At 50.0% G+C, this 22,859-nt stretch overlaps 1 protein-coding gene across 2 annotated transcripts in view; it reads left to right on the top strand.

The window, feature by feature from the left end:
- Window positions 1–22,859, top strand: part of UNC5D (unc-5 netrin receptor D) — a 91,183-nt gene that overhangs the window by 46,372 nt on the left and 21,952 nt on the right. For both annotated transcript variants that reach the window (XM_042024875.1, XM_042024876.1), the window contains exons 5-7: window positions 12,957–13,137; window positions 13,342–13,509; window positions 13,985–14,149. In XM_042024875.1, the coding sequence (XP_041880809.1) occupies window positions 12,957–13,137; window positions 13,342–13,509; window positions 13,985–14,149 (514 nt within the window). The remainder of the gene's footprint in view (window positions 1–12,956; window positions 13,138–13,341; window positions 13,510–13,984; window positions 14,150–22,859) is intronic.

Raw genomic sequence — 22,859 nt, forward strand, 5'->3', positions numbered from 1 at the left:
CCTTGGTCCGTTTGAGTTTTACTGAGGATTTTAGAATTCTTTGAGCTGGCAGCTTTACATTCCTGAGTTAAACAGGGAGTCTGTCTTCCATGGAAGGTAGGAATCATGTCCAATGAAAACCTGACATTTTAATTGCTTGCTCCAGATTAACATGGAGGAGTTCCCAACAAACCCTGATTTACTGCTGTTGACAGTACAATTGTTATTGCTGCTAATAAAGCTGGTAAATCTCACCAGGTCAGGTTTGCTTTGGCCAATAAAACGTCCCATAAAGGCTCAAGCTAATTCTGGGCTCATCAAGTGAGTGAGTCTTTAGAAGGTGGGTTAAACCAGTTAAACCGTGGCTCTGGGCTGGGGGGATAAAGTCAGCCTTATTTCTAAGTTTAAGGACAGCCTGCCCTGTTTAACTCATGGCTGAGGAATAACTGAGCCTCAAAGGCTCCCTCAGGGATTGTTCTGTGGGTGCTGAGCAGTGCTGAGGGTTACAAACCCCAGCGCTGGCAGCGAATCCGTGGTTCTGATCCAAGAATTTATTTCATTCGAGTTTGGATGCAGCCCTGGATGGAAACATAAGGCTGGAAATGACTCCGGACAAAGGAGCTCGTAGTGTTGAGACGCAGAGTGGGTGCTGATTGGGGCATTGTCGGTGTTTGTTCAGCCCAAAGAGAACTGCAAACAAGGGGGGGAGGAGGCTCCAGCCCCTTCCCTGCTCCGAGCCAGAGCCTCTCCCTTGGGGAGAGTTGGTTATTCCGAGTGCAGAACTTCTGGAGCATTGTTAGTTTGGTTATTCCGAGTGCAGAGCTTCAGGAACGCTGTTTTCCCAAAATCCAAACACATTCCCTGTGCTGGCCACCACCCCTCACAAACGCATTCCTGGCAGTGGCTGGGAAGGGCTCTGAGCAGCCCCTGCAGTTCAAACTCTTCACACCTGGAGTGAAACCTCAGTTCCCAGTTAGTTATGGGAACCAGCCCCATGATCAGGGATAGAAATCTTCTTCCCTGGAACTGTTCTTTCTGGACCCTGGAGGTGCTGAAACTCTCCTAAACCTAAGGCCAGAAGTGTTAAAATAAATGCTCTTAACCTGTCCCACAGCTTGATGTGAAAATTCCTGTCATCAGCCCTGAAGGTGTGGAAGGCAGGGATATTTTCTAGTGATGGCTGGCACAGTTTCCTTGGAATTACCTTGGAATTACCTCCCCAGGAGGGAGAACCTTTCATTTCCACTGTTCCTCTCCACATTTCTGGTCACTGCTCAGATCCTCTCACCTGGTGCTGATGTTTCCTTGGCCAGAACTGAGTGAGTGGCTCCCAGCAGCTCCTGGTGCTGGTTAGGAAATATTTGATCCTCTCCCAGGGGTGCTGATGCCGTGGTGTGCCCTGGGGCCCACCCCTCCCTGTGCCTGTGTGCAGGAAAGGGAATTTACCTGAGCGGCATCAGCGGGGTTGCACAGGCCAGTGGTGCCCCTCTGTCCTAATCCCATTCTTCAGTTTTTTGGTGGTGGGGTGGGACAGCAGGGATGGATCACACAGGGATCCAAAGCAGAGGGTCTTTAGGGAGAATTCCTGTAAAAGAATTTTGTTGGGAGCAGTGTCTGTTCCTGCCATCTGTTCGGAAGGAGAGAGGCTTCCAGCAGCAGTGGGAACACCCAGATTAAGTTTGCTTTTATACGTGTTCGTTTCTGCACACAACAAGTGGAAAATCAGTTAGGAGAAGAATTAAAGGGCTGGATCCACAGTTTGAGCGTGTCTGAAGTGAATATGGCTTAAAACTCAGCTTGTGGGAATGAATTTCCCAGCAATGGCAGCTCGTGTGACTCTGGGGCTGCTCTGCTCACACAGTTCTGTTTGGTAAATGGTCTTTAAGCTGAGTAACACATCAGTGAGAGCAAAATCCAGGGATTACAAATAGGGAGCAGCAAAATTCCAGCTCAGCTCTTCCAGGGCTGCCTCAGGAGCCCCAGACCGGGCTGGGCAAGCTCTGGGTGAAGCTGCTGTGCCCTGGCTCCCTCAGCAGCACATTCCAGCTGCTCCTGCTGGCCACGCCTGGAGGCAAAGGCTGACCAAGGAGCAGCTCCCTGGGCCTGCAGCCCCTTTCCAAGAATTTGATTGCACTCCCGAAGTCCCCCTCTTGTGCTGGAACTCTGTGGATGTGCCTGGGTTTGGGAACAACAAATCCTCCCGTGGCAGCAGCAGTGGAGAGAACCGAGTTAACCGAGGTCTCCCCTCATGTTTTACCCTTTCAGATAGTCTGGATAACCTTAGGGAATGCTGAAACCATTCTGAATCCAGGGACAGGCACCTCCTTCCCAGGTTCACATCCTGGAGCACCTGGCTCTGCTCCTGAAGCTGCTGCTTGTCCTGGGCAGGTCCAGCTCAGCTGCCTTCAGCCCCTCTGCAGCCCACCCTGGATTTATTTCTGCCCCTACAGCCCACCCTGGATTTATTTCTGCCCCTGCACTCTTTGGGAGCAGTTTCCCATCTCCAGAGTTCTCCTCTGCAAAGCAGGGAACACAAGACCACTCTGCACACCTCTGCTTTGGGAGGGTGTGGGGGTTTGGGGCACCCTGGCTGCATCACCACAGCAGTAAGAGAGGAAGAAAACCCAAATCCTGGTGCTGGGCAGGCTGGAAAAGGCTTTTAAATCCTCTTCTCATGCATTTACATAGCGAGCAGAGAGAGCTGGTGAGCAGCTGTGCTTGCAGGCATCAGCACCCAACCCAAATAAATTCAGTTTTTATGAGTTAAGCATCGAAATGAAAAAGAAAATGCAGCATTTAAATAGAGCAGCTGAAAATCCCCTGCTGTGGCAAATGTTGATTCAACTCTTGCAGAGTCTCTGCTGGCAGGGGCTCGGTGGGACCGGAGCCATTCCTTTCACTATTGATGTGGAGCTGGCCTGGGGAGGAGTCAGGCCTGGTTCCAGTCCCTCAGCAGCCGCTCCCCAGGGAGATATTTATTAATTGTGGGCAGGAATTGTGTCCTTTGGCTCAGGGTGGGCTCTTGAGGGACAGGGGGGACCCTCAGGGATCCAGGCAGGGACCTGGCCTCGGACCCCTGAGCCCGAGTGCATCCCTGGGGTTGTTTCACACCACAGGGCTCAGAGGAAATGCTTCTGATTTTGTCCTTGCTGAAAATGAGGGGGAAGGGAGGGAAGTTCCTCAGAAATGTGGATTGCAATGTTGCTTTTGCCAGAGCCACAGTTCGGCCTGGCAGGTGAGGGTCTCTCTCCAGGCCGACCTTGCTCTCTGTGCACAGCCGGTGCTTTGGGAAGGAATCTGGGAAGGGAAGAGAGGCTTCTCTGTCAGAAGGACATTTCTAAAGCCCTGTGTGTGCCAGGGGCACCACACACGGGGCATTTCCTCCAGGGGCACCCCCTGCAGCAGCTCTCCCTTAGTGCCTGCCCTTCCACATCACTCTGGTACCAGGGAGAAACCTCCACTCAGCCTAAACAGGTGCATGAAAAGAGCGTCGAGTTACTGAGGTGAAATGTTTCTCACCCTTGGGCTGTGCTGTTTTTTTGGTGTTTGCTGTGTTCTGTGGTTCACAGTTGTTTATGGCGGCTGGGTTATTACTCTGTGTCATTCCCTCAGCAGCTCCTCAGCTCCAAGGAGCCTCACACTGCTTTCAGATGACTTTTAGGGCATGTCCTTAACCTCTAGCCTGGCATAAAGTGCCCCCTGTGTTCAGCTCCTGGACCCTGAGTGTGGCTGATAAATGGCTCAGTTCAGCCTGGAGGATGTGAGAGGGAAACTGGGGCAAATGAGCCCATTCAGAGCAGAGGGGACGTGTGGGGAGTCCCAGCAGAGCTCAGAGCTCTCCCTGTTTGCTCCCCACGGTCTCCTCTTCACTCATCCCGGTCCTGATCAGGTTTATCAAGGGGCAATTGTGCAGCCCTGCCTGGGGTCAGGCAAGCAGGGACGCCTGCAGTCAGAACCTCAGGCCATGGGTCACCCAGCAAGTGGCACGGGTTGGGTTTGCTTCCTGTTCATGGACTTCTGGTCTGTTCATAGGCACTGCTCCATTCTGTACAGTGAATATAGAAAAGAGCTTTTGTTCCTTCTCTTTCTTTCTCTCCTCAAGTGAATTTCATGACGCATTCTTTCCTTATCTTCTTAGCTGACCTTCTTGTCTTCCCTTAAATAAGTTTTCTCCAGTCTGTGCTATCTTCAGTTTCTTGAAACTCCTCAGTTTTTGGGGTGGGGGAGAAGACAAAAAAAAAGACTCGAGTGGTGTTTGGCACTGATGCCATGTAGAAGAGTTTGGGATGCTCCCACGTTATGTGAAGTCCTGTAACCCTTCACTTGCAGGGTCACAGAGACCCTTGCAGGAGTTCCCACTCCTGAGGCAGCCATGTGAGGTCACCCAGATGCTTCTCAAAGCTCTCAGCTTTAAATCCATCCCCCAAGTGCAGCGGAGAATGAGGCTGTGTGTTCCTAAATGGGTACAAAGCCCTCACCCCTGAGAAATCCCCGCTGTCTGTGATGTTCTGTGTCCCAGCCCTGCCATTGCGCGGTGCAGAGCTGCTCATTCCCGACTGGCCAAAGCAGCTTTGGAGGGATTTCACATCCAAAATGCTGGCTGCTCACCCCACTCACCCCCCAGTGCCCCCCTGTGCTCTGCCAAGGGGGTTTTCCTCTCTCTGAGCTGTGAGGACTCAGAACTGAGCCGGAGTCGGTGACACGAGCGTTTCCCTTGGAGTGAGGAAGGGGAACGCTCCGTTCTGTCACCCTGTGCAGCTCTGACCAGCTCAGAAGGACTCAGGGTGACGGACAGGTCCTGCAGCAGTCAGCAAACACAATAAATTCCACCCTCCTCGCTGCTAATTCCTTCCCACTGCCTGCTTCTCCCAGCCCCTGGGCTGTTGTCAGAGCAGGGCTGAGCTGTAACCTGGAAAATCCTTGGTCAACACCCATTTAATGAAGTTTGGGATAATCTCTGGGCTGTGTGTTCGGCCTTATTAGTGCCTCAGAGTGTAAAATATTAATTGTTTTTGGTACAGGAGCAAAAAATAAAAGTGCTTTAGTAGCTGGTAATCCTTCAGCCAGGTGTCGTGGGCTGCTGGGGGAGTGTCACTGCTGCCTCCTCCGTCAGTGACAGATGGGCTTTGGATTTCTCAGCTGTCAGGGCTTGTTCCTGTTTCATTCAGTGGGCTTGAAAATCGGGTTTTTAAATGTTTCCTCCATCGGACAGGGAGCTGCCATTTCCTGCACTGGAGCGAAGCTCCAGGAGTCGTTTGTGTCACTCCGAGAGGCCTGGGTTTGATGTGGAAATGGGACATCTTAAATCTGCAGGTGTGAGACTGGGAGTGCTTCGAAATGGGGCCAGAGCTGCCCCGAGGGGTCATAAATTCTGTCACCACTACTCTGTCCTGTCCCTTAGAAACGTCACTGCCTTGGTATTAAAGTGCCACATAAGCTCTGATACTAGAGATAAATGTTTATAAACCTCAGGCTTTCACACAAATGAACCCAAGGCCAACCTTTCACTTGCTGGACTCTGCTTATCTTCACCTGAGCGATGCTGAGGGGCTTGAGACCTGCAGGGAGGAGCTGGGGGAGCCAATTCCCACCGGGAAGTGCTGGGGTGGAGAGGGGGAGCAGCAGCCAAGCCCATTGTGAGGCACGAGGTGCAAACCTGAGCCTTAAAATTCACCCCAGATCGCTTTCTTAGGAATAAACACTCAGACCAAATCGGGTGTTTGAGCATTAGCAGGCACTCGCAGCTCTCCCTGCTCCTCCTGTCTGCTCTGCTTGTGATGCAGTTCTCAGGAGTCTTGGGCTCTTTTTGTTCGCTTGTTTTTTGTTTTGGGATTGGGTTTCTTTTGTCATAAAAGGGCAGCTGTTGTGCTAAACGATTACTGATAGTTTACTGTTACTGAACTATTACTGTTGAGTGCTCTGCAGAGGTTTGTGGAATACTCTAAAATATCTTTATCACATAATATATGCATATATTTAAGATTTAAATGTGCTGCATCCAGTGCTGCTTTTTCAAATGTTTAACACAGATTTTGACATTTTAATGGAGTGCTGTAGATGTTCCCAGGAATCTCTGCCTGAGTTCCAAGGATTTATTTACCGCAGGGGCTTTTAATGGAAATGTAAAATCATTTCTCTTCTGGGCAGCACACATTCCACCGCTAGCACATCAACAAAACGCAAAACCCACATAAAATTCAAAAGCTGCAAGGATTCCAAAAGCAGCGAGAGCCTGTTTTACATAGGTTTGTGTATTTATGGGGCTGGCACGCGCTCACTAAAACGGGACGTGGCAGGATAATGGGGCTGTCGTAAAACACCACCAAAGCAGGCTGAGAGTTACAGCCTGCCATGAATCCTGGTGCAGTTACAGGGAGCAGAGTGGGATTGCCCAGTGCAAACAGCCTGCATTTGTACAGGTGCTTATGGATCCTGGCTCTGCAATAGCAATATTTGCTTTACTTTTAAGGGATATTAGTTACAAGTACAATGAATGTGTTTCATTTCTCACTGGAGATATTTCACTCTCAGGACCCTGCCTGGTTATGTGCAATATCTCATTTGTGATTGATCTGCTATTTACATTGAGATTTTTAGCTGCTTTTAAGAACAAATTCATAATTTTTATAGTTTCCCATCCAGCAAAGATTGAGAACTGTCATGGCTCATACAGGACATGCTGCTCTGGACTGATTTTATTTTGTCTAATGACACATCAGCCTCTTTATCCTATAAAACCTGGGCTCCATTAAAGCTGTTCTGTTTGAGCTGTTTGTTGTGGACAGCACAGAACCAGACCAAATTCCATTTATTTAATGTGCTGTTACATCTTCAGCCACGCCTTGCTCTTCCTCACCTGCTGCTCCCAGTAATCCTGTTCTGTGATTTATCCTGGCAGCAGGGGAATTTGGGGTGGTTTGAGCTCAGGAGTGGTCAGGACTCCCCGGGGTTGAGGGCAGAGCTGCTGCTTCAGCCTGGAGCTGCTCCAGCCCTTCCCTCCCATCTCTGGGATTGCTCCACTGCCACCCCAACACCCTGCTGGACACTCTGGGCTCTTCCCTGTCCTGCCACTGCCCTGGCTGAACGTGTGAAATCTCTCACTCCATTTGTCCCCTCTGTCCCTGCACCAATCACCCGAATCAGTGGCACTTCCAGCCCTGCTCCCATCCCCTCAGCAGCATCTCCAGGTGCCTCTCCTGCTGATTTTGTCCATTTTGCAGCATTTGGAAGCACTTCAGTCCCTGCACACATCCCCTTTCATGGACACAGCCCTTGGATGTTGTCTCCACGACGAGGGGCTGTGCTGCCTTTCAGGTGGGCAGAGGAGCTGTGGACAGGGTTTTCTTCCAGCAGAAAAATGTTTGTTTTCCTTCTGAGATTTGGCTCATTGTGAATAAATCAATACAGCCAGGAGGTAGCGAGGTCATGAAATAGAAATGCTGGAGCAAAGCGCTTCTGAATTAGATTGCTAAAGTGAAAAGAAAAAAGAAGGGAGATAACTTTGTAGTTCCCCTGAATAGATAATTCCTTTTTATACAGACATGTGCTCTGGGGCTTCTCTGGGTTTGATGTGCTGCTTTGCAGTGGTGTCTGGTTTCTCTGGCCCTGTTTTCAGAAATGTTTTTAATTTTGAATGCTTGAACATGAAAGGATAAGTTATGAGACTTTATCACTGTGTTTATAACCATGGGGATGATTGTGTGAGCGAGTCCTGCGGGGATTTGGGAAGTTCACAGCGATGGAGGTGGGGACTGAACAAGCTGGAGGCCCCACTGGTGGCTCTGCACTCAGCAGTGCTGTGGCACTGAGATGTGCTTTCATGGTTTGGGGAATGTTCTGCCTCTGGGGACAGAGATCAACACCTTTTCTACTTGTAAACAGCATTAAAAGAGAGAGCGGGAAGTTGCGAGTCTGGTGCCTGTTGCATTTAGCATTCAGTGACACACAAATGTCACACATTTGTTAACTAACAACTGTATTTCTGTAGAGTTTGGGTTGAAAGACTCCAGCGTGTACGAAGAGATGATTCTGTGATGAATCTAAAGGGTGTTCAGTGATCTTCCAGGGCCCTCCCAACCCAGGCCATTCTGTGACTCCTGTAAGACCTCACAGTTACATTCTTGAATTGATCACATCTGAAGGCTGCTAACAAAAAGCAACATCATCAGGTATTAATGATCCCCAGAACTCGTGAGAACAGTGAAATTACAGCCTTGGAAGGATTTGGCTTCAATTACTGAGAGCTTCCTGTGACAATTTCCTTATCTCCAAACATTTCCTACATAAATGTGATCCTGCCTATCGGGACACCACCTTAGCAAAGCCCTGCAAACGTCATCACCAATGGCCTTATCTGAAAAGGGTTTTCCGGTGTCAGCAGCACTTGAATTACTGTCCAAACGTCTGTGCACTGAGAACAAGTAAAACCTCACTGATGGGGCTCCAGGAGCTCCATCCCTCAGCCTGGGGCTGTTTCTCACCCACCCCCCGACTCACAGAGCTGAGATCACAGTGAGCATGGCACAGTTTAGGATGAGATCCATGGATTTCTCTGTATCCTTCAATGTGGAGTTACTTAGCAAAACAAAAGTTGAGGCTCAGCTGCTCACCTGCACTGCTGAGCTTTGCAGGGACAAGGGTTTGGTCGTTTATTTCTGCTCACCATAAAAGCATTGAAGTCAGGCCATGTGTGTGCTCTGTCCCACTGGGAAACTCCCACCCCAGCCCCGCTAATGACCTTTGGGGTTATTAATGTTGGTTTGTTCAGCATTTGTGCATGGAGATTAAAAACAGTGCCCCAGTTAATGGTAGAATTTATTCCTCCAAAAATAGGAATAAAGATAAACTTACTTGGGATCTGATGATGTTTTTACCAAGCAGACAAGGTACCATTAGCAGTGGCATTTTTAGCAGTGGCTCTTTATCCCAATGATCCAAAATAGCCTGGCTGAGTCAGCTCCTTGCCCACCTCTACCACTATAAATTGATGCACACGTCCAGGCTGTCACCTCTCCCTTTATGCTGATTCCAAATCTTATTTTAATTGCATTTTGACTCACCCCCTCCCATGCTGGCCTGTGTTCTCTCCTCTGGATCTTCCATCAGTGTGAATGTTTGGTTGGGATTTCCAAGCAAGCTGGGCGGAGCTCAGAGGAGGAGCTGTGGCCCTTGGTGGCCACAAGTGAGGATTTCTCCCCTTGATGATGGAGGTTTGTGCAGCAAATCCTCCCTGCCTGCCCTGCAAAGGAAATAACAGCCCAGAAAATGGGCATGAGCAGCACTGGAGGTCTCAGCTGATCCCTCTGGCCACCACCAAGCACATCCCCTCAGAGCAGACTCCTCCGAGCTCCCCCAGCGTGACCCAGGCTGGTTTATGGGTTACTCAGCATGTCAGATTCCTGTAATGAGATTATATATTCAATCTAATGAAGGAAAAATATGCTTACCTGTCCGGTGTGACAGTGCTGTGATTAAATGATTCGGGAGCAGAGTTCCCTCCATGGATTAATTTTAAAAAATGCAGCAGGTAGGTACAGCTGACCTGCTCCGGGTGTTGTGAGGGGCTCCCGGAGCAGCATTAGTGGCTTGTGATGGTGTTGATAAAATAACGATAATAAAGGCAGGGAGCAGCCAGCACACTGCCCTTGGGTTTGTGTGAAACCCCCACGGAGATTTGTGCCGATGGAGGCTTCCCCTCCTGGCTTGAGGCTCAGGGTAGGAAGGGAGATAAAAGTGTGACCAAGGCTCTGCCCCCTCAGCGTGTCCCTGGAATGGGGCACCTGCCCTGCCCATCCCCACCCTCATTCCAGCTGGGACATTGTGGAAGATTCCTCCAGCTTGAATTTTTAGGAGCGGGAGTTCCATGTTAGAGGAAGGCAAGGAGGTTTTTGCTGCTCTGAGAGAAAAACATCGCCATGGGCTCTGCTACAAGAATCCTTCCATGAGCCACCTGCCCCATCTCTGAACCCTGGAGCATTTATCTCGCATCAGGAAGCCACTGACTGTCCCCTGAGGAGGAGCTGGCCCTGTGAGCGTTATCTGAGATGTGGCTGTGTCTGGGAGTGACCACTGGGAAAGGCACACGCGGTGGTTGAAGGGCAGCAGAGGATAATCCAAAAGCAGGGACAGGAGGTCCTTTGTCTGCTGGCCTCCCGAATTATCACTGTGCCCACAGGGGCTGGGAGCTGCCTTGGGTACTAAATCTGGTTGTAATGTCAAACAAGATCACTAAAAAAGCCAAAAATTCACTCCCAGGTCTTGGGATGTTTGAATGTCCATCAGAGTAACTGGTGAAGGACTCTTAGTGGATGAGTTGGGATAAGCTTTGTTTTTAACGGAGAAGAGTTCTCTGACTCCATAATCTGCCCAGGCTGTGGGGTGTTGAGCTGATTTTACTCTGATAATGCCCTAAGCTGGTCTGTGATAATTGCTTTTTGTAACTGGAAGGAATTTATGATGATGCTAATTGTGCTGCTGCCACCCAGCACGGAGGGGCCGAGTTAATCCCTGCCTGCCCCCGGAGCCACAGATCCTGATGTGATCAGCCCTCCTTGGAAACTGAGGGAAGAGGGGTTAATTCTGAGCAGATTGAATTTCAGCGGGAAAAACCAGATATTTTTCTATAAATCTACAGCATTTTATAGCAGGTTTAAAGTCTGGTTCAAGATCATCAGACTGATTCTTAAAAGGAAAAGGATTTAATTCTGTTACAGGCAGCTGTGTGACCTGCACTGATGACACAGTGAGGGAAGTGAAACACTGAGGAGTTTTGAGTTTGCCCTTCAGACACTGCAGTCCAGACCCCACGGCTCATTCCAGTCCAGAGACCTTGTAGCTTCTTTGCTGCCATCATTTTCCCTGGTTGCTTTGTGTGTGTTTGTGCGGGGGCTGAAGTTTCCCAAAGGTTACATCCCTGCCAGTGACAAACATCTTCTGTCATCATGACTCCTTTAAATGTGTTTTTATCCCATAAATCCATCCCTTGGTTCCCCATCTTTGAAAGCCTTCATCTCATGAGGCAGAGCAGGGCATGGTTTTGGATAAACCTGGTTTTCTTCAGGGGAGGGGGGCTGGAATGAGGGGAGCACTGGCAGTGCCATCCTCCCTGGCAAATCAGGGTTTGATCTCACGTCCCAACACTTTGGTGTTTATGTTCCGTCTGTTTAATGTTCTCCCTTCGCTGGGATCATCATTCTTTTAAATGCTCTGCTTTAAAGTAAATGTTTTAATGTTTTCTCTTCACCAAACCCCACATTCCAGACTCAGCAAGCACACATCAGTGTGTGCTCCCTCCTGGAGCAGCCCCAAGGGTGAGGGTGACAGGAATGGGGACCTTGAACCTCTCTCACCACCCCAAAAATCCCCCGACCCGAGGAGAGTCAGAATTTATAAACACACTTGTGAAGTAATGAAGTCTGGGAACACTGGCTGTGTTTGTCATTTCTCTGCCCATTTCACTGCACATAAAGTGGATTCACCATCGAACTCCTGTCACTTGATTTATGCCCATGCGGCTGCTCCATAATTTAAATTGAATTCCTAATTTCTTTGCTGAAACCCCCTCGGATAATTAGCATTAAGGTTAACTGCAGAAGGGGAACTGAGCAGTGAATGGATTAGTTGGTTGTGCTGTGTCTTAGACCACAGGAAAAGGGAACACACTCCAAGGGATGCTGCTCAGGGAAGGGTTAGGCTTGGCTGGAACACACTCCAAGGGATATTGTCCAGGAAAAGGTTTGTTTGGCATGGCTGGATTTAGCGCGGCTGCTTGGTCCCTGCTCCCGAGCTGTGCCCAGGCTCCTGCAGGCACAGGGGAAGAGTCCCCTGGCTGGGAGGGAGGGCCGGGTACAGGAGGACAGAGAGATGGCAAAGGGATCACAGAGCTAAAATCTTTTCCCCATTTTCAGTGTGAAACATGTGGTGTTGTACCTCGCACTCAGGTAACTCCTCTTTGCACTGATGAGTCAAATCATGATCTAATTCCATAGGATGAGGTGCCCCAGACCTGGAGCCTTTTCCCAGTGAGTTTCCAGCCCTTGGCCAGGACGTGCAGGGCTGGATCCGTCCCAGCAAAGCCGTGAGTGCTGCTGTGGAGGGGAATCTGCTGTCTGGCACCAAATGTAATTGGCTTTGATGGTCAGCATTTGCAGATTTGTTTAGGAACTGGAAAATGTACAAATTGCAGCCCATCTGCGCAGAGCTGAGTGCTAATGAATGCCTGCAGCTACCACAGCCATAAGCTCATTACCACAAAGTTCCAAGTCCTTCCACAAGTTGCTAAACAAGGTTATTCATCTGAACGGAGTGGAGAAGGGAGTTTGACTGCAGGGCACAGCCAGAGCTCCTGCAGGTCTAGAAGAGCTGTTAAATAACCCCCATTCTTTGGTCTTTTAATAGAATCCGTTGATTTTATTTCTATTTTTAATTTTGCACTGCTGTAGCAGCAGCTTGCCATGCCTTGACTATTTTCTGTTAATGTTTCGAGCAGAGAGGTGCCTTGCGGGTGCTTCCTGGGTGTGCTCGGAGACGTGCGGTGGTGAACTGGAGAAGATGGATTGGAACGCATCGTACACAGCATTTCAGAGGGTTTATGGAGCATGGCAGCAAACACTAATGGCCTCTGTTCTCAGGGTGTTTGTGTCAGCTGGGAATCTGTGATGATGACTTGGCTCTTCCTCTGTGTGCCATGTCAGGCAATTTTGTATCTTTTTTGGTATCAATTTTGTATATTCCACAAAAAAGTGGAATTAATAATACTTATTATCTGTTTTATAGAACTGGTAGTTGTCCAAGTGTTTGAACATACAGTGCATGGTGCAGCAGGAGCAATATGTAAAAATATTTCTTATTCTCTCTCGGCTGAGGAAAAATCAGCTTTTCTAGGTTACCAGTCAAAGGAGTCATTTCCCCACCCAATTAATGAGGTCATGAGGTGCCTTTGGCCTCCTCCACGTTTTCCTGTGCTCCTCCCCTGCCAGGTGGAGTGGCTGAAGAACGAGGAGCCCATCGATTCCAACCTGGACGAGAACATCGACACCAGGGCCGACCACAACCTCATCATCCGCCAGGCGCGCCTGTCCGACTCGGGCAACTACACCTGCATGGCTGCCAACATCGTGGCCAAGAGGAGGAGCCTGTCAGCCACTGTGGTGGTCTACGGTCAGTGAGGAGGGGCTGGGGGGGGCAGAGGTGGCTGTGCTGGTCTTGCTGCCCTGCTTTGATTTGTGCTGCAATTGCTGCGCTGATTGGAATGTGGCACACGCAGGGTCACACAGCCAAGCCCTTCCCGCTGGGATGGATCTGGGTTCGGTGCTGAGGGCTCTGGCACAGCCCCACAGCCCCACAGCTGTTGGTGTTTTGCAGTGAACGGGGGCTGGTCCTCGTGGACGGAGTGGTCCAGCTGCAACGCGCGCTGCGGCCGGGGCTGGCAGAAACGCTCGCGCACCTGCACCAACCCCGCGCCCCTCAACGGGGGAGCCTTCTGCGAGGGCATGTCCGTGCAGAAAATCACCTGCACCTCCCTCTGCCCTGGTGAGTCCCCAGGGGAGGGAGGGCTTTGGGGACCACGTTTACAGAGAGCTTTCGGTGGGAAGCAGCAGGCAGGGAGTTGAGAAGGGAATGGGAAATGCAGCCGTGTTTAGGCCGAGCCTGGCGTGGGTGTGAGTGCAGTGCCAGGCACCTCTGGCCTGAGCTTGCCACGTGTGTCAGGGCTGGGACTTAACCCTGGCACCATCAAAACACTGCCAGAACAGCCCCTGGCTCAGGGGGAGAGATCAGGGACCTGGGTGGGGGTCTGAGGTTAGTTTAGAGAGGGGAGCTGATGTTGATAATGCCAGAAAGAGAAACACAGAAACGTGAGCGGAGAACTTCATTAAAAGCATTATTTATCTTGCAAAAGTTCGCTCTGAAATATATTAAACATGGAGTTATGGGGGAGAGAGACGAAACAAGCGTTGCTGCAGGACCTCCCCAGCAGTGCTGACTGGTTTTCCCCCTGCCCACGCAGTGGACGGGAGCTGGGAGGTGTGGAGCGAGTGGTCGGTGTGCAGCCCCGAGTGTGAGCACCTGAGGGTGCGGGAATGCGCCGCGCCAGCCCCCAGGAACGGGGGCAAGCACTGCGAGGGCCTGAGCCAGGAGTCGGAGAACTGCACCGAGGGGCTGTGCATCCAAGGTGAGCTGGCTGGGCTGGGGAGGGGTTTTAGGACTGGCCTGAAAGGTGGGCTGGAGTCCAGGGAACCTGTGTGGGTGGGACTCTCGTGTCCGAACTGTTCCCGTGAAAAGGGAGGCAGTTTTCCGTGTGTGGTTTGAAATTTTCCGGGTCGCTGGATTTGTGTCGCACGTTCCTTGCCTGTGAATGATCCTAAAAACCCAAATCCAGGGGGTTTGCAGGGTGTAACTCTGACCTCCACCACCAAATGTGCTCCTCAGCCTCTGCCTTTCCTTGCAAGCAAGTGGGCAAAGCCCCCCCACGAGAGCTCCGGGTGCAGGAGCCGGTCAAGGTCAGAGTTTGCTCCTTTTGCTGCCTTTAACAGGAGTTAAACCCAGGCAAATCTGCAGCTCCCTGGGAAAGGCTTTACACTTCATCAATGTCTGGGAAGCATCTGGCACTGGGAAGCTGCTGCTGTCCACAGCTCAGGGAGCCAGGCAGAGCAGCCCTGCAGCTGCGCAGGCGCCACTCACGGGAGGAATTTGTGAGTTTATCCCTGCCCTGAGCCCGCTCCTGTCCCTGTGGAGGGGCTGTCGCCTTGTCAGGTGGAACAGCAGCCCTGGGAGCCATCAGGAGTGCCAGGGCTGAGAGATGTAAACAAGGATATGTCTGGGTTTTTAATGTCGTGTTTAACTACTCCTCTGTCCTTGTTTCTGTGGTTCTGCATTGCCTTTTCTTGTCTAAACAAAATGAATTCTCTTTTTTTGCCCTGAGATTTTAACACTTTCCCAGTGGCAGAGAGCATCCTGTGTATTTATTCAGGCTTCAGAGACACCTCAGCTGAGACCTTCAATCAGATTTTGCTGGGGTTTGGTGGGAGGGAGCACTCAGCACTCTGGCTGTGTATCCCAGTACTTAAATTCCCAGGGTTGCAGAACAGCTCCGAGGCGTCAGGCAGACAGGCTCTGGTGTTTTAAAGGGCAGAAATGAAATGCAGATTTTTTTCCTTCCCGCTGTTTTAAGAAAGAACAAGCAGAGAGGATTTGGGAGCAGGGCGTTCATTCAGCTCTTGGGGACTGGTGTGGTGATCCCAGGATGTTTCCTGGGGTTTTCTCTTCCCTATCCATTGACAAATGCCCGTCCCTGCCTTTGGCTGAATCAATCCCAAATCCATCCCAGTGTCCATCAGCATATCCATGGGGGCTGGCAGGAGGACGAGTGGGAAGGGGTGTGAGGAGCTGCAGCTGAGGCTGCACAGAGGGGCCCTGCCATCCCCTGGGCCCTGTCTGTGGTGTCCCCAGGGTCAGTTCAAGGTGGCCTTCAGGAACAGCCACACTGCAGGTGGGAAATGTTCCTGTCCTGCCCCAAATTCCCTCCTTTCCCCTGTGGGGTCCTATGGCAGCCTGTGGGTCACTGCCACACCTCGCCCATGCCCTGCGGCGCAGGGACAGAGCCAGGGTTGTGCCAGGGAACCTCTGGCACCGAGGGAGCTGGGGCAGCTCTGCCCTGTGAGGCCTTTGGGGTTCAAACAAACTCATTCCCTCCTTTTCCTGGGCTGGGGAGGTCCTGGAGTCGCAGAATGCTGGAGTGGTTTGGGTGGGAAGGGACCTTAAAGCCCATCCAGTGCCACCCCTGCCATGGGCAGGGACACCTTCCCCTGTCCCAGGTGGCTCCAAGCCCGTCCAGCAGCCCCAGCCTCTGCTCCAAGAGCTGCATTTCCGTGTGGGTTCAGCTGGACTGGAGTGTTCTGTGTCTCCTGCTCCTTCCATCTCCGAGTGTGATCCTATCTCTCCTTTATGGCTGGAGCTGTCCCGGTGTCCTTGTGCCACAGTGATTTAGGGCTGGAGTTGCTTTCTCAGCTAACAGCAATTGATGCAATTACCCTATTTTTGAAAAATCTCTTCTCCCCTGTTCATCTTCCAGTATGTGCCTTTCCTTCTTCGCTTCTCATCCCGTGGGGAGTTGTGGAGGAAATGCAGCCCTGAGCCACAGCAAAGCAATCTCTGGGAGGTTTTTTATCAGGCACAACTGGTTAACTTTGCTCCTTCTGTGAGGCAAAAATAGAAACATTCCTTTGGTTAACAAATAAGGACTGAGCTGAAAGGGAGGGTGAGAACGGAGGACACCAGGGAAGAACCAGCCTGGATCTGGCTGGGAAAATGCTGATCCTTGGGATGAGCGTTCAGATCTGGAGGCACTGAATGAAATGGGGATAAAATGGATCAACTCTGAGGTTCTTTATTCGGTCCCTGACAGGAGAGTTTGGGAATAACCCAAAGACAGCACACGGGAACATCCCTGTGCTCCCTTTGGCCTTGGATTCCCTGGGTGGATCCCCATGGTCCTGTCCTTCCTGAGGAGCAACTGGAAGAGCTTTTCCTCCAGGGAATTTCTTCTGGAACTCGTAACAGTTGTGCAGACCCAAACTTCGATGCAGGAGGAAGATTTCTGTGGGGCTTGGTAGAGATGAAAGGTTTCCAGGGCTGCCAGATTGACTCCCTGGGATGCAAAGGTCACTCTGAGCCCAGACAGACCCAGGACCTCACTGGTTTCTGGCCTGTTTGTTCTCTCAGTGTTGATTCCTTCCCAGTATTCCCAGTTGGATGCTTTGCCAGGGTGGATTTCTCCCTCTCTTGTAGAGGTGAAAGCTTTCTCTTTGCTTAATAAAAGAGAGAGGGTTTTTTTTGAGAGCTTTTTGTTTTACTTTTATCTGTTTGCTTTAAAGTTATTTTTCCTGACTTCAAAACCTATTGATTTCTTCTCCCAGTGCCTAACACCAAAACAAACAAGCAGGGCCACAAGAACTGAACTGCAAACACATTTTCACTAATGCACCCCGAACAATCACAAATCATTTCATTTTCCAGTTTCCAGGCAGCCCTGGTGCTGCTGCCAGGAGGCTCCTGGATCCAGGAATCTCCCAGTTCTTGGGAAATGCTTTTCCCTTTGCAGTTTGCTGCAGACAGCCCCGTGCCAGCAGCAGGGAAGGGTTTGCTCCCCTGCAGACTCCGGTCTGACTCTCCTCACTGGGTGTTTTTGTGCCTCAGTTTCCTGTGAAACCAAAACCAGCCTTGGGCAGGGAAAAAATCCCATCCCACCAGGTTTGTGGCAAAGCCAAAATCCAACGATCTCCTGGGCTAAGTGTTTCTAAACTGAGCATCCTCACAAACATTGGAAACAAGAGAAGGAGCCTCATAATCCACCTGAGTCTCCCATTTTTGGGATTACTTTGGCAGGTTTTAGGTTATAAATGGTGACTCAGATGCTTGGTATGAGGGAGGCAGAGAAGGCTCATTTTTGAGAGGTCAGTCCTGCAGAAAACCCCTTTTATCCCGTATTTGCATCTCTTGGGGGCACATGGATGTGTGTGTTCATAAACACACGGAGAGATGCCGTTATTGGGGTGTTTAGGTACAAAAACGTGAATAAACTGGGCGTTTTTGTATTTTATAACTAATTTAGGTGCCCATCACCAGCCTTTCCATACATCAAACACACAAAGGGATCATTAATTCTGACCTGGCTCTCTTTGCCAATGATCCACTGCAAAGTATTGAACTTCCTTCTTGCTGAGGTGTAAATAAACAACAACATCCAATAGAGCCAACAAATAACCTGAATTAACCAAGTGAGAAATTGCTGTGAAGGAACATCCTGAAAGGGATTTAGGGGGGGGAAAAAAAAAAAAAAGAAGATGAAGAGAAAAATATGGACAACATAAAATATTCATATTGTCAGCAAATGAGGAGAAAATGTTTCATTTATAGAGTGAGACAGAAGCAATATAGGAAATAGATATGCTCCATGTAAATTTATTAAGTGCAACTTTCTCCCTCTCTCCCTCTCGCTCTCTCTCTCAGATAAAAAATCTCTTCATGAAATAAAATCCCAAAGTAAGTTGTTTTTTTTCTCTTGTAAATATGATTTTCCTCATCTTCTCTGCCGTTTGGGTTATTTGTTTAGGAGCTAAGTAGGAGCCAAGGGTTTATGAGAGGCTTTAGCATCTGCTGAGAGCATCTTGGGAGCAGTTCTGTGCTCCCAGCTTCAGGGTGAGCCAGGGGAGTGCTCATCCTCAGCGGTTTGTGTCTGACAGGGAGCCCTGGCTCCAGGCTTGGCATCGATCTCTGGAGCACTTGGAATTGGAAAAACAGGAATTAATGCAAGAGTTTGGGGTCCTTGGTGCAGATCTGGTTCCGCTGCTGGCTCTGACCTTGCTCAGCTCCCTCCAGGCTTCCTGCTTCACCTGGAGGGCGATTCTGTGCCTTTCCCTGTGCCTGGGGATCATCTCTGCACTGCCCTGGGGCTGCTGTCCTGCACCTGCAGCTCTGCCCAGAGCCCTGACAGGGGAGTGGCACCAGGGGCACAAGGGACAGGACGAGAGGGAACAGCCTCGAGCTGTGCCAGGGGAGGGCCAGGTCGGACATCAGGAAGAATTTCCCCATGGAAAGGGCTGTAAAGCATTGGCAGGGGCTGCCCAGGGAGGGGGTGGAGTGCTCTGCCCTGGAGGTGGCACCCGGGGCCATGGTTGGTGCTGACCACGGTGGTGCTGCTGGTGATCTCCGAGGGCTTCTCCACCCTTGGTGATTCTGTGATTTCACATTCCTGGTTCTTAGTGTTTCTCAGGGTACCCAAAATCAAAGTTAGGGAGCTGCAAAAGGTGCTGAGGTTGCCTTGAGCATTTCTGCTTTGGGTTTGCCTGGGTGTCCCCAGAGTCACGCCCTGAGAAGTCCCCCCCATGGCTGCTCTGTGCCAGGCTGGGCGCGGGCAGTGAGTTCCATTTGTTCGTCTGTGCAGCTCCATTTCGTAGAGAAAATGGAGAGAATCTCAGTCAAATGGCTTGATTTTCTGATTGACCCAAAAAGGAGCTGCAGTGGGATTGATTTGGGCTGTGACAGGCCTGGAGATGGAAGGGGCTGGGTTCCAGCCCGGGGCAGGGACACAGCGCGCAGCTCGCTGCTGCTCTCGGAGCCGGAACTGCTCCAGGACTTCCTGACTCATCAGCAATGCAAAATCAAAGCCAATTATGAAGATAATTGAGGGACAACCTGCTCCACTGAATGATCTCTTACCCGAGTCCCTGACTTTTGATCCTCGTGCTCCAAGAGTGAGGAAAAGGGCTTTGGGCTGTGGGAGTGATGGGGAGCTCGGGAAGGGGAGCGGAAGAACCTCCGGGATCTCCTGCCAAGGATCCCAGGATCTCCTGTCCCTGCTGTGTGCCCTGCACAGCCCCTGCAAAGCACTCCTTGTAAATGAGATAATTTAATCAATTACATCTCCTAATGTACTAAACCAAATGTTTCATTTTCTGCTCCTGCACATCTTAAATTATCTTCAGGTGCTTTATGAAACTTAATCATAGTTAATAGAAACTTCATTACCATCAAATGTGCTTTCAATAAATGTTGTGTAACAGTGTCAGGAGGTGGAGTGAAAAATGGGCTGCAATTACCACAAACATGGATCCTGGAGCAGGAAGGGATAAAACTCGCGGTGCTTGCCAGGGTCCCTCCCGCCCCTGGGCTGGGAGAATGCAGCTCATTAAGGAATAATTGGTTGACTATAAATGTTTGCTTCTCTAGTTTGTTTGGTTGGTTTCCACTTTGTTCCCTTCTGGGAAAAAAATAAAAGCAGAACCTCACCGTGCTCCCCCAGATTTCCCACGCTTTCCTCCTTCCCTTAATTTCTAATCTCCCATGGAAGGAATTCTCCAAAAGAAAAGATTAGAAGGTGAAGAGATGAAAATTACTTTAAAAAAAAACAGGGATTGTTTCTAAAGAAAGACCAAAATCCTAAATCAAGAAGAAAGGCTCCTTTCTCATGGAGTTGTGTTCCATGGGAGTAATTCAGGGAATACTTGAGTCACTCTAGGTTTGCCCCTTTTAGCATAAAGCTGTTTAAGAATCCACTAAATCCTGGAAAGGATCTTTTGCCTCTGAACTCTGTGGTCCCTTGGGGTTTGTGGTGGCTTTTCCTGGCAGTGGGGCAGTTATGGGATCACCTGGGTGACTCCACGGAACAGAGCAGCGACCATTTTATTACAGGGAAGGAACCTCAGGAAGAATTCCTGTGAGAGGTTTTAATCATAAAATTTATAGACCAGTGTCCAGTTAAAGTTCTCAATGAAAAGAAAATTCTTCTCCTCAGAAAGATTTTGCTTGAGTCAAACCGTTCCCATTTTTTTTGGATTCTATGCTCTCCCTCTCATCTTTAACCCACGTACAATGGTTTAAAAGTGGGAAACTGGAATTGCCTGGCGTGGGAATCGATGGAAAAGGAGAGGCTGAAGCACTTGAGGAGATTTAGAGTCAGAAATTGCAGTTGCTCACAGTGAGCACCTGAGGAGTGGCTCATGCTCTGCTTTGGAGGGCAGGAGATTCTGAGATTCTCCCCCCATTGCTGTCCTGGGGGCTGGAACTTCTCCTGCCAGGATATTTCTGCACCTTTCTGACTCAGTAATTCCTCATCCCAGCAAGGCAGAAGAGGTAATTTCAGATTTTCTGCACTTTCCTTTTTTAAAGTAATGATGCAAAGGGAACAGTTAAAGATGCTTTGTGGTGCAGTAACCACGAGCTCTCGATGGCTCCCTGGGAAAGACCCCAATTGTTCCTGGGTTTCTGGAGATCCATCACCTCCCTTCTCCTGCCTCATTCATTGCTCTCATTACCCACAGAAATTAAGTCAACAATAGCGTTTCATAATTAATTCCCTGTAACATCAAAGCAGCTTGGGAATAGGAAATGGGAAGGAATAGAAATGTAATTATTATCTGTACTTTGCTTTCTGCACCTGGTACTGGGGAAGGAAACAGAGCTGTGGGAGTGGGGCTTTGGATCGGGATTTGTGTTGTCTTGGTCTGATCTGAGCCATTTCCAGTTTGCCTTTGTGCCCCTGGGGGTTTGCATTTGCTTTTTCCATCTGGCCTCCCCCATTGTTACATTGTCAGCCGATATCTTACCTCTCTGCAGTCCCTAACTGAGCCTAAAATGCTCAAAATTCTCTTCCCAGCATTTTTCAAGGGGAGATCTAATGGAAAAAGTGAGGAAAAAATGCTTCAGGGAAAAAAATGCTTCTCTGTAGTGATTGATTTGGTAGAACCGTGTGGCAGTGGAATTGTTCTAAGAAGTTGAATTTTGTAACTTCTTGAGTTTGTTCAGTGTGGTTTCCTGCCGTGACCTGCCACAGAAGGTGGATTCCTCCTCAAAGCTGATATTTCCATGCAAACTTTGTGATTTTTCTTTTTTCTTTCCCAGCAAGTTGTGAATGTGTGAAAAGCAGAACCATTTTCCATTTGGAGATTATTTGAAAATACAGCAGAAATTTTGCAGGGGTATTTTTGTGGCTAAATAGTGGTTCTGGTAAAACCGATACCAAAACATTTATTTCGGGTTGAGTGGGATGCTGGAATCTTGTGGTTGGGGTTGACTGGGACCAGTTGGAGAGCGGGGATGGGAGGGATGTTTTCTGTTAAGGATGTTTGAACCAAACATTTGATTTTACTTTTGATTGGAGTCCCAGCATCGTTCCCAGCACCTGGAGCAGGGTTTAGGGACTGGGGGTCCTGGTGCTGCCATTCCTGGGGCGTTTCCCTGCTGGGAGGGAGCTGTGGGTGCCCAGCCCCTTCCCAGGACGTCCAGCTGGGGCTGCTGGCACTTTTCAGACACTTTTTCGTCCGGAAGTGTTGAGCCAAGGAAATGCTGCCCAGAGGTGCTCCTTCCTTTCATCTCAACAGTCTGAACTTTCATGTTCGTTTTCAAAACTCAGCTAAAATGAAATTATCTGACTTGCAGCAGAAAAGCACAACAGAAGCCTCCTCCCAAACAGTAATTAAGTAATTTCCATAATTGGCTATTTATTAAATGCTGATTTTAACTTTCCACCCTATTTCTGTGCAGTGCAGTTCGTTCACTGACACTGAGCACTCTGCATTTCCCAGTGATGTTTCATTGCTCTCGTTGGCCATGAGTAAATCCAGGTTCTGTTCCCGGGGCTCTGCCATGCCAGGAGAAGCCCCCAGCAGGACCCAGACCATGCCCAGGGTGGGCTCTGGGCTCCCTCCCCCCACCCTGGAGCTGGGAATTCAGGGAGCCACCCAAGGACCCCCTAAGGGGACCTCCCAAGTGATTTAATTTCATGATTTAATTTTCCCAAATCCCAGCAGATCGAGGATAGCAGGGGCTGGATATTTCAATTATGGCATATTGCAGGCTTCATTTGGATCCATTCTGTCACAGCAGTGAATTCCTTTTCTCTGCTGGAAGAGTTGGAAGTCGTAGAAAGCTTGGTTGTGAGTTCATGGCTGGGGGGGATGGAGCGCTGCTGTTGTCCCAGGCTGCTTCTCAGGATTCATGACCTCCTGGATCAGCTCCAGAATTCCAGTCTAAAGCTTCCACATGCCTGGAAAGCAGCAATTGCTGAAAACTCCTGCTGGTGCCTCAAGCAGCCCTCCCTGGCTGCAGTCCCACCCAGGTTAACGCTGCCGTGGGGCTGGAACGGGAACGGGAGGCGATGGCACAGCTCGTGCTCCGAGAGGGGAGAGCTCTGCTGCCTTTCCCGTCCAACCTGCCCACCTGAAACCTGGGTGGACCACGGTGCCACCCTGACCCACATCAGGCTCTGCAGGATGCAGGGATCCATCCCTGGCCCAGATCAGGCTCTGCAGGATGCAGGGATCCATCCGTGACCCAGATCAGGCTCTGCAGGATGCAGGGATCCATCCCTGACCCAGATCAGGCTC

The sequence above is a fragment of the Corvus kubaryi genome, unplaced genomic scaffold, assembly GCF_017639235.1.
Source record: "Corvus kubaryi isolate FWS band 111438036 unplaced genomic scaffold, C.kubaryi_AGA036_p1.0 37265, whole genome shotgun sequence".
NCBI classification, from domain to species: Eukaryota; Metazoa; Chordata; class Aves; order Passeriformes; family Corvidae; genus Corvus; species Corvus kubaryi.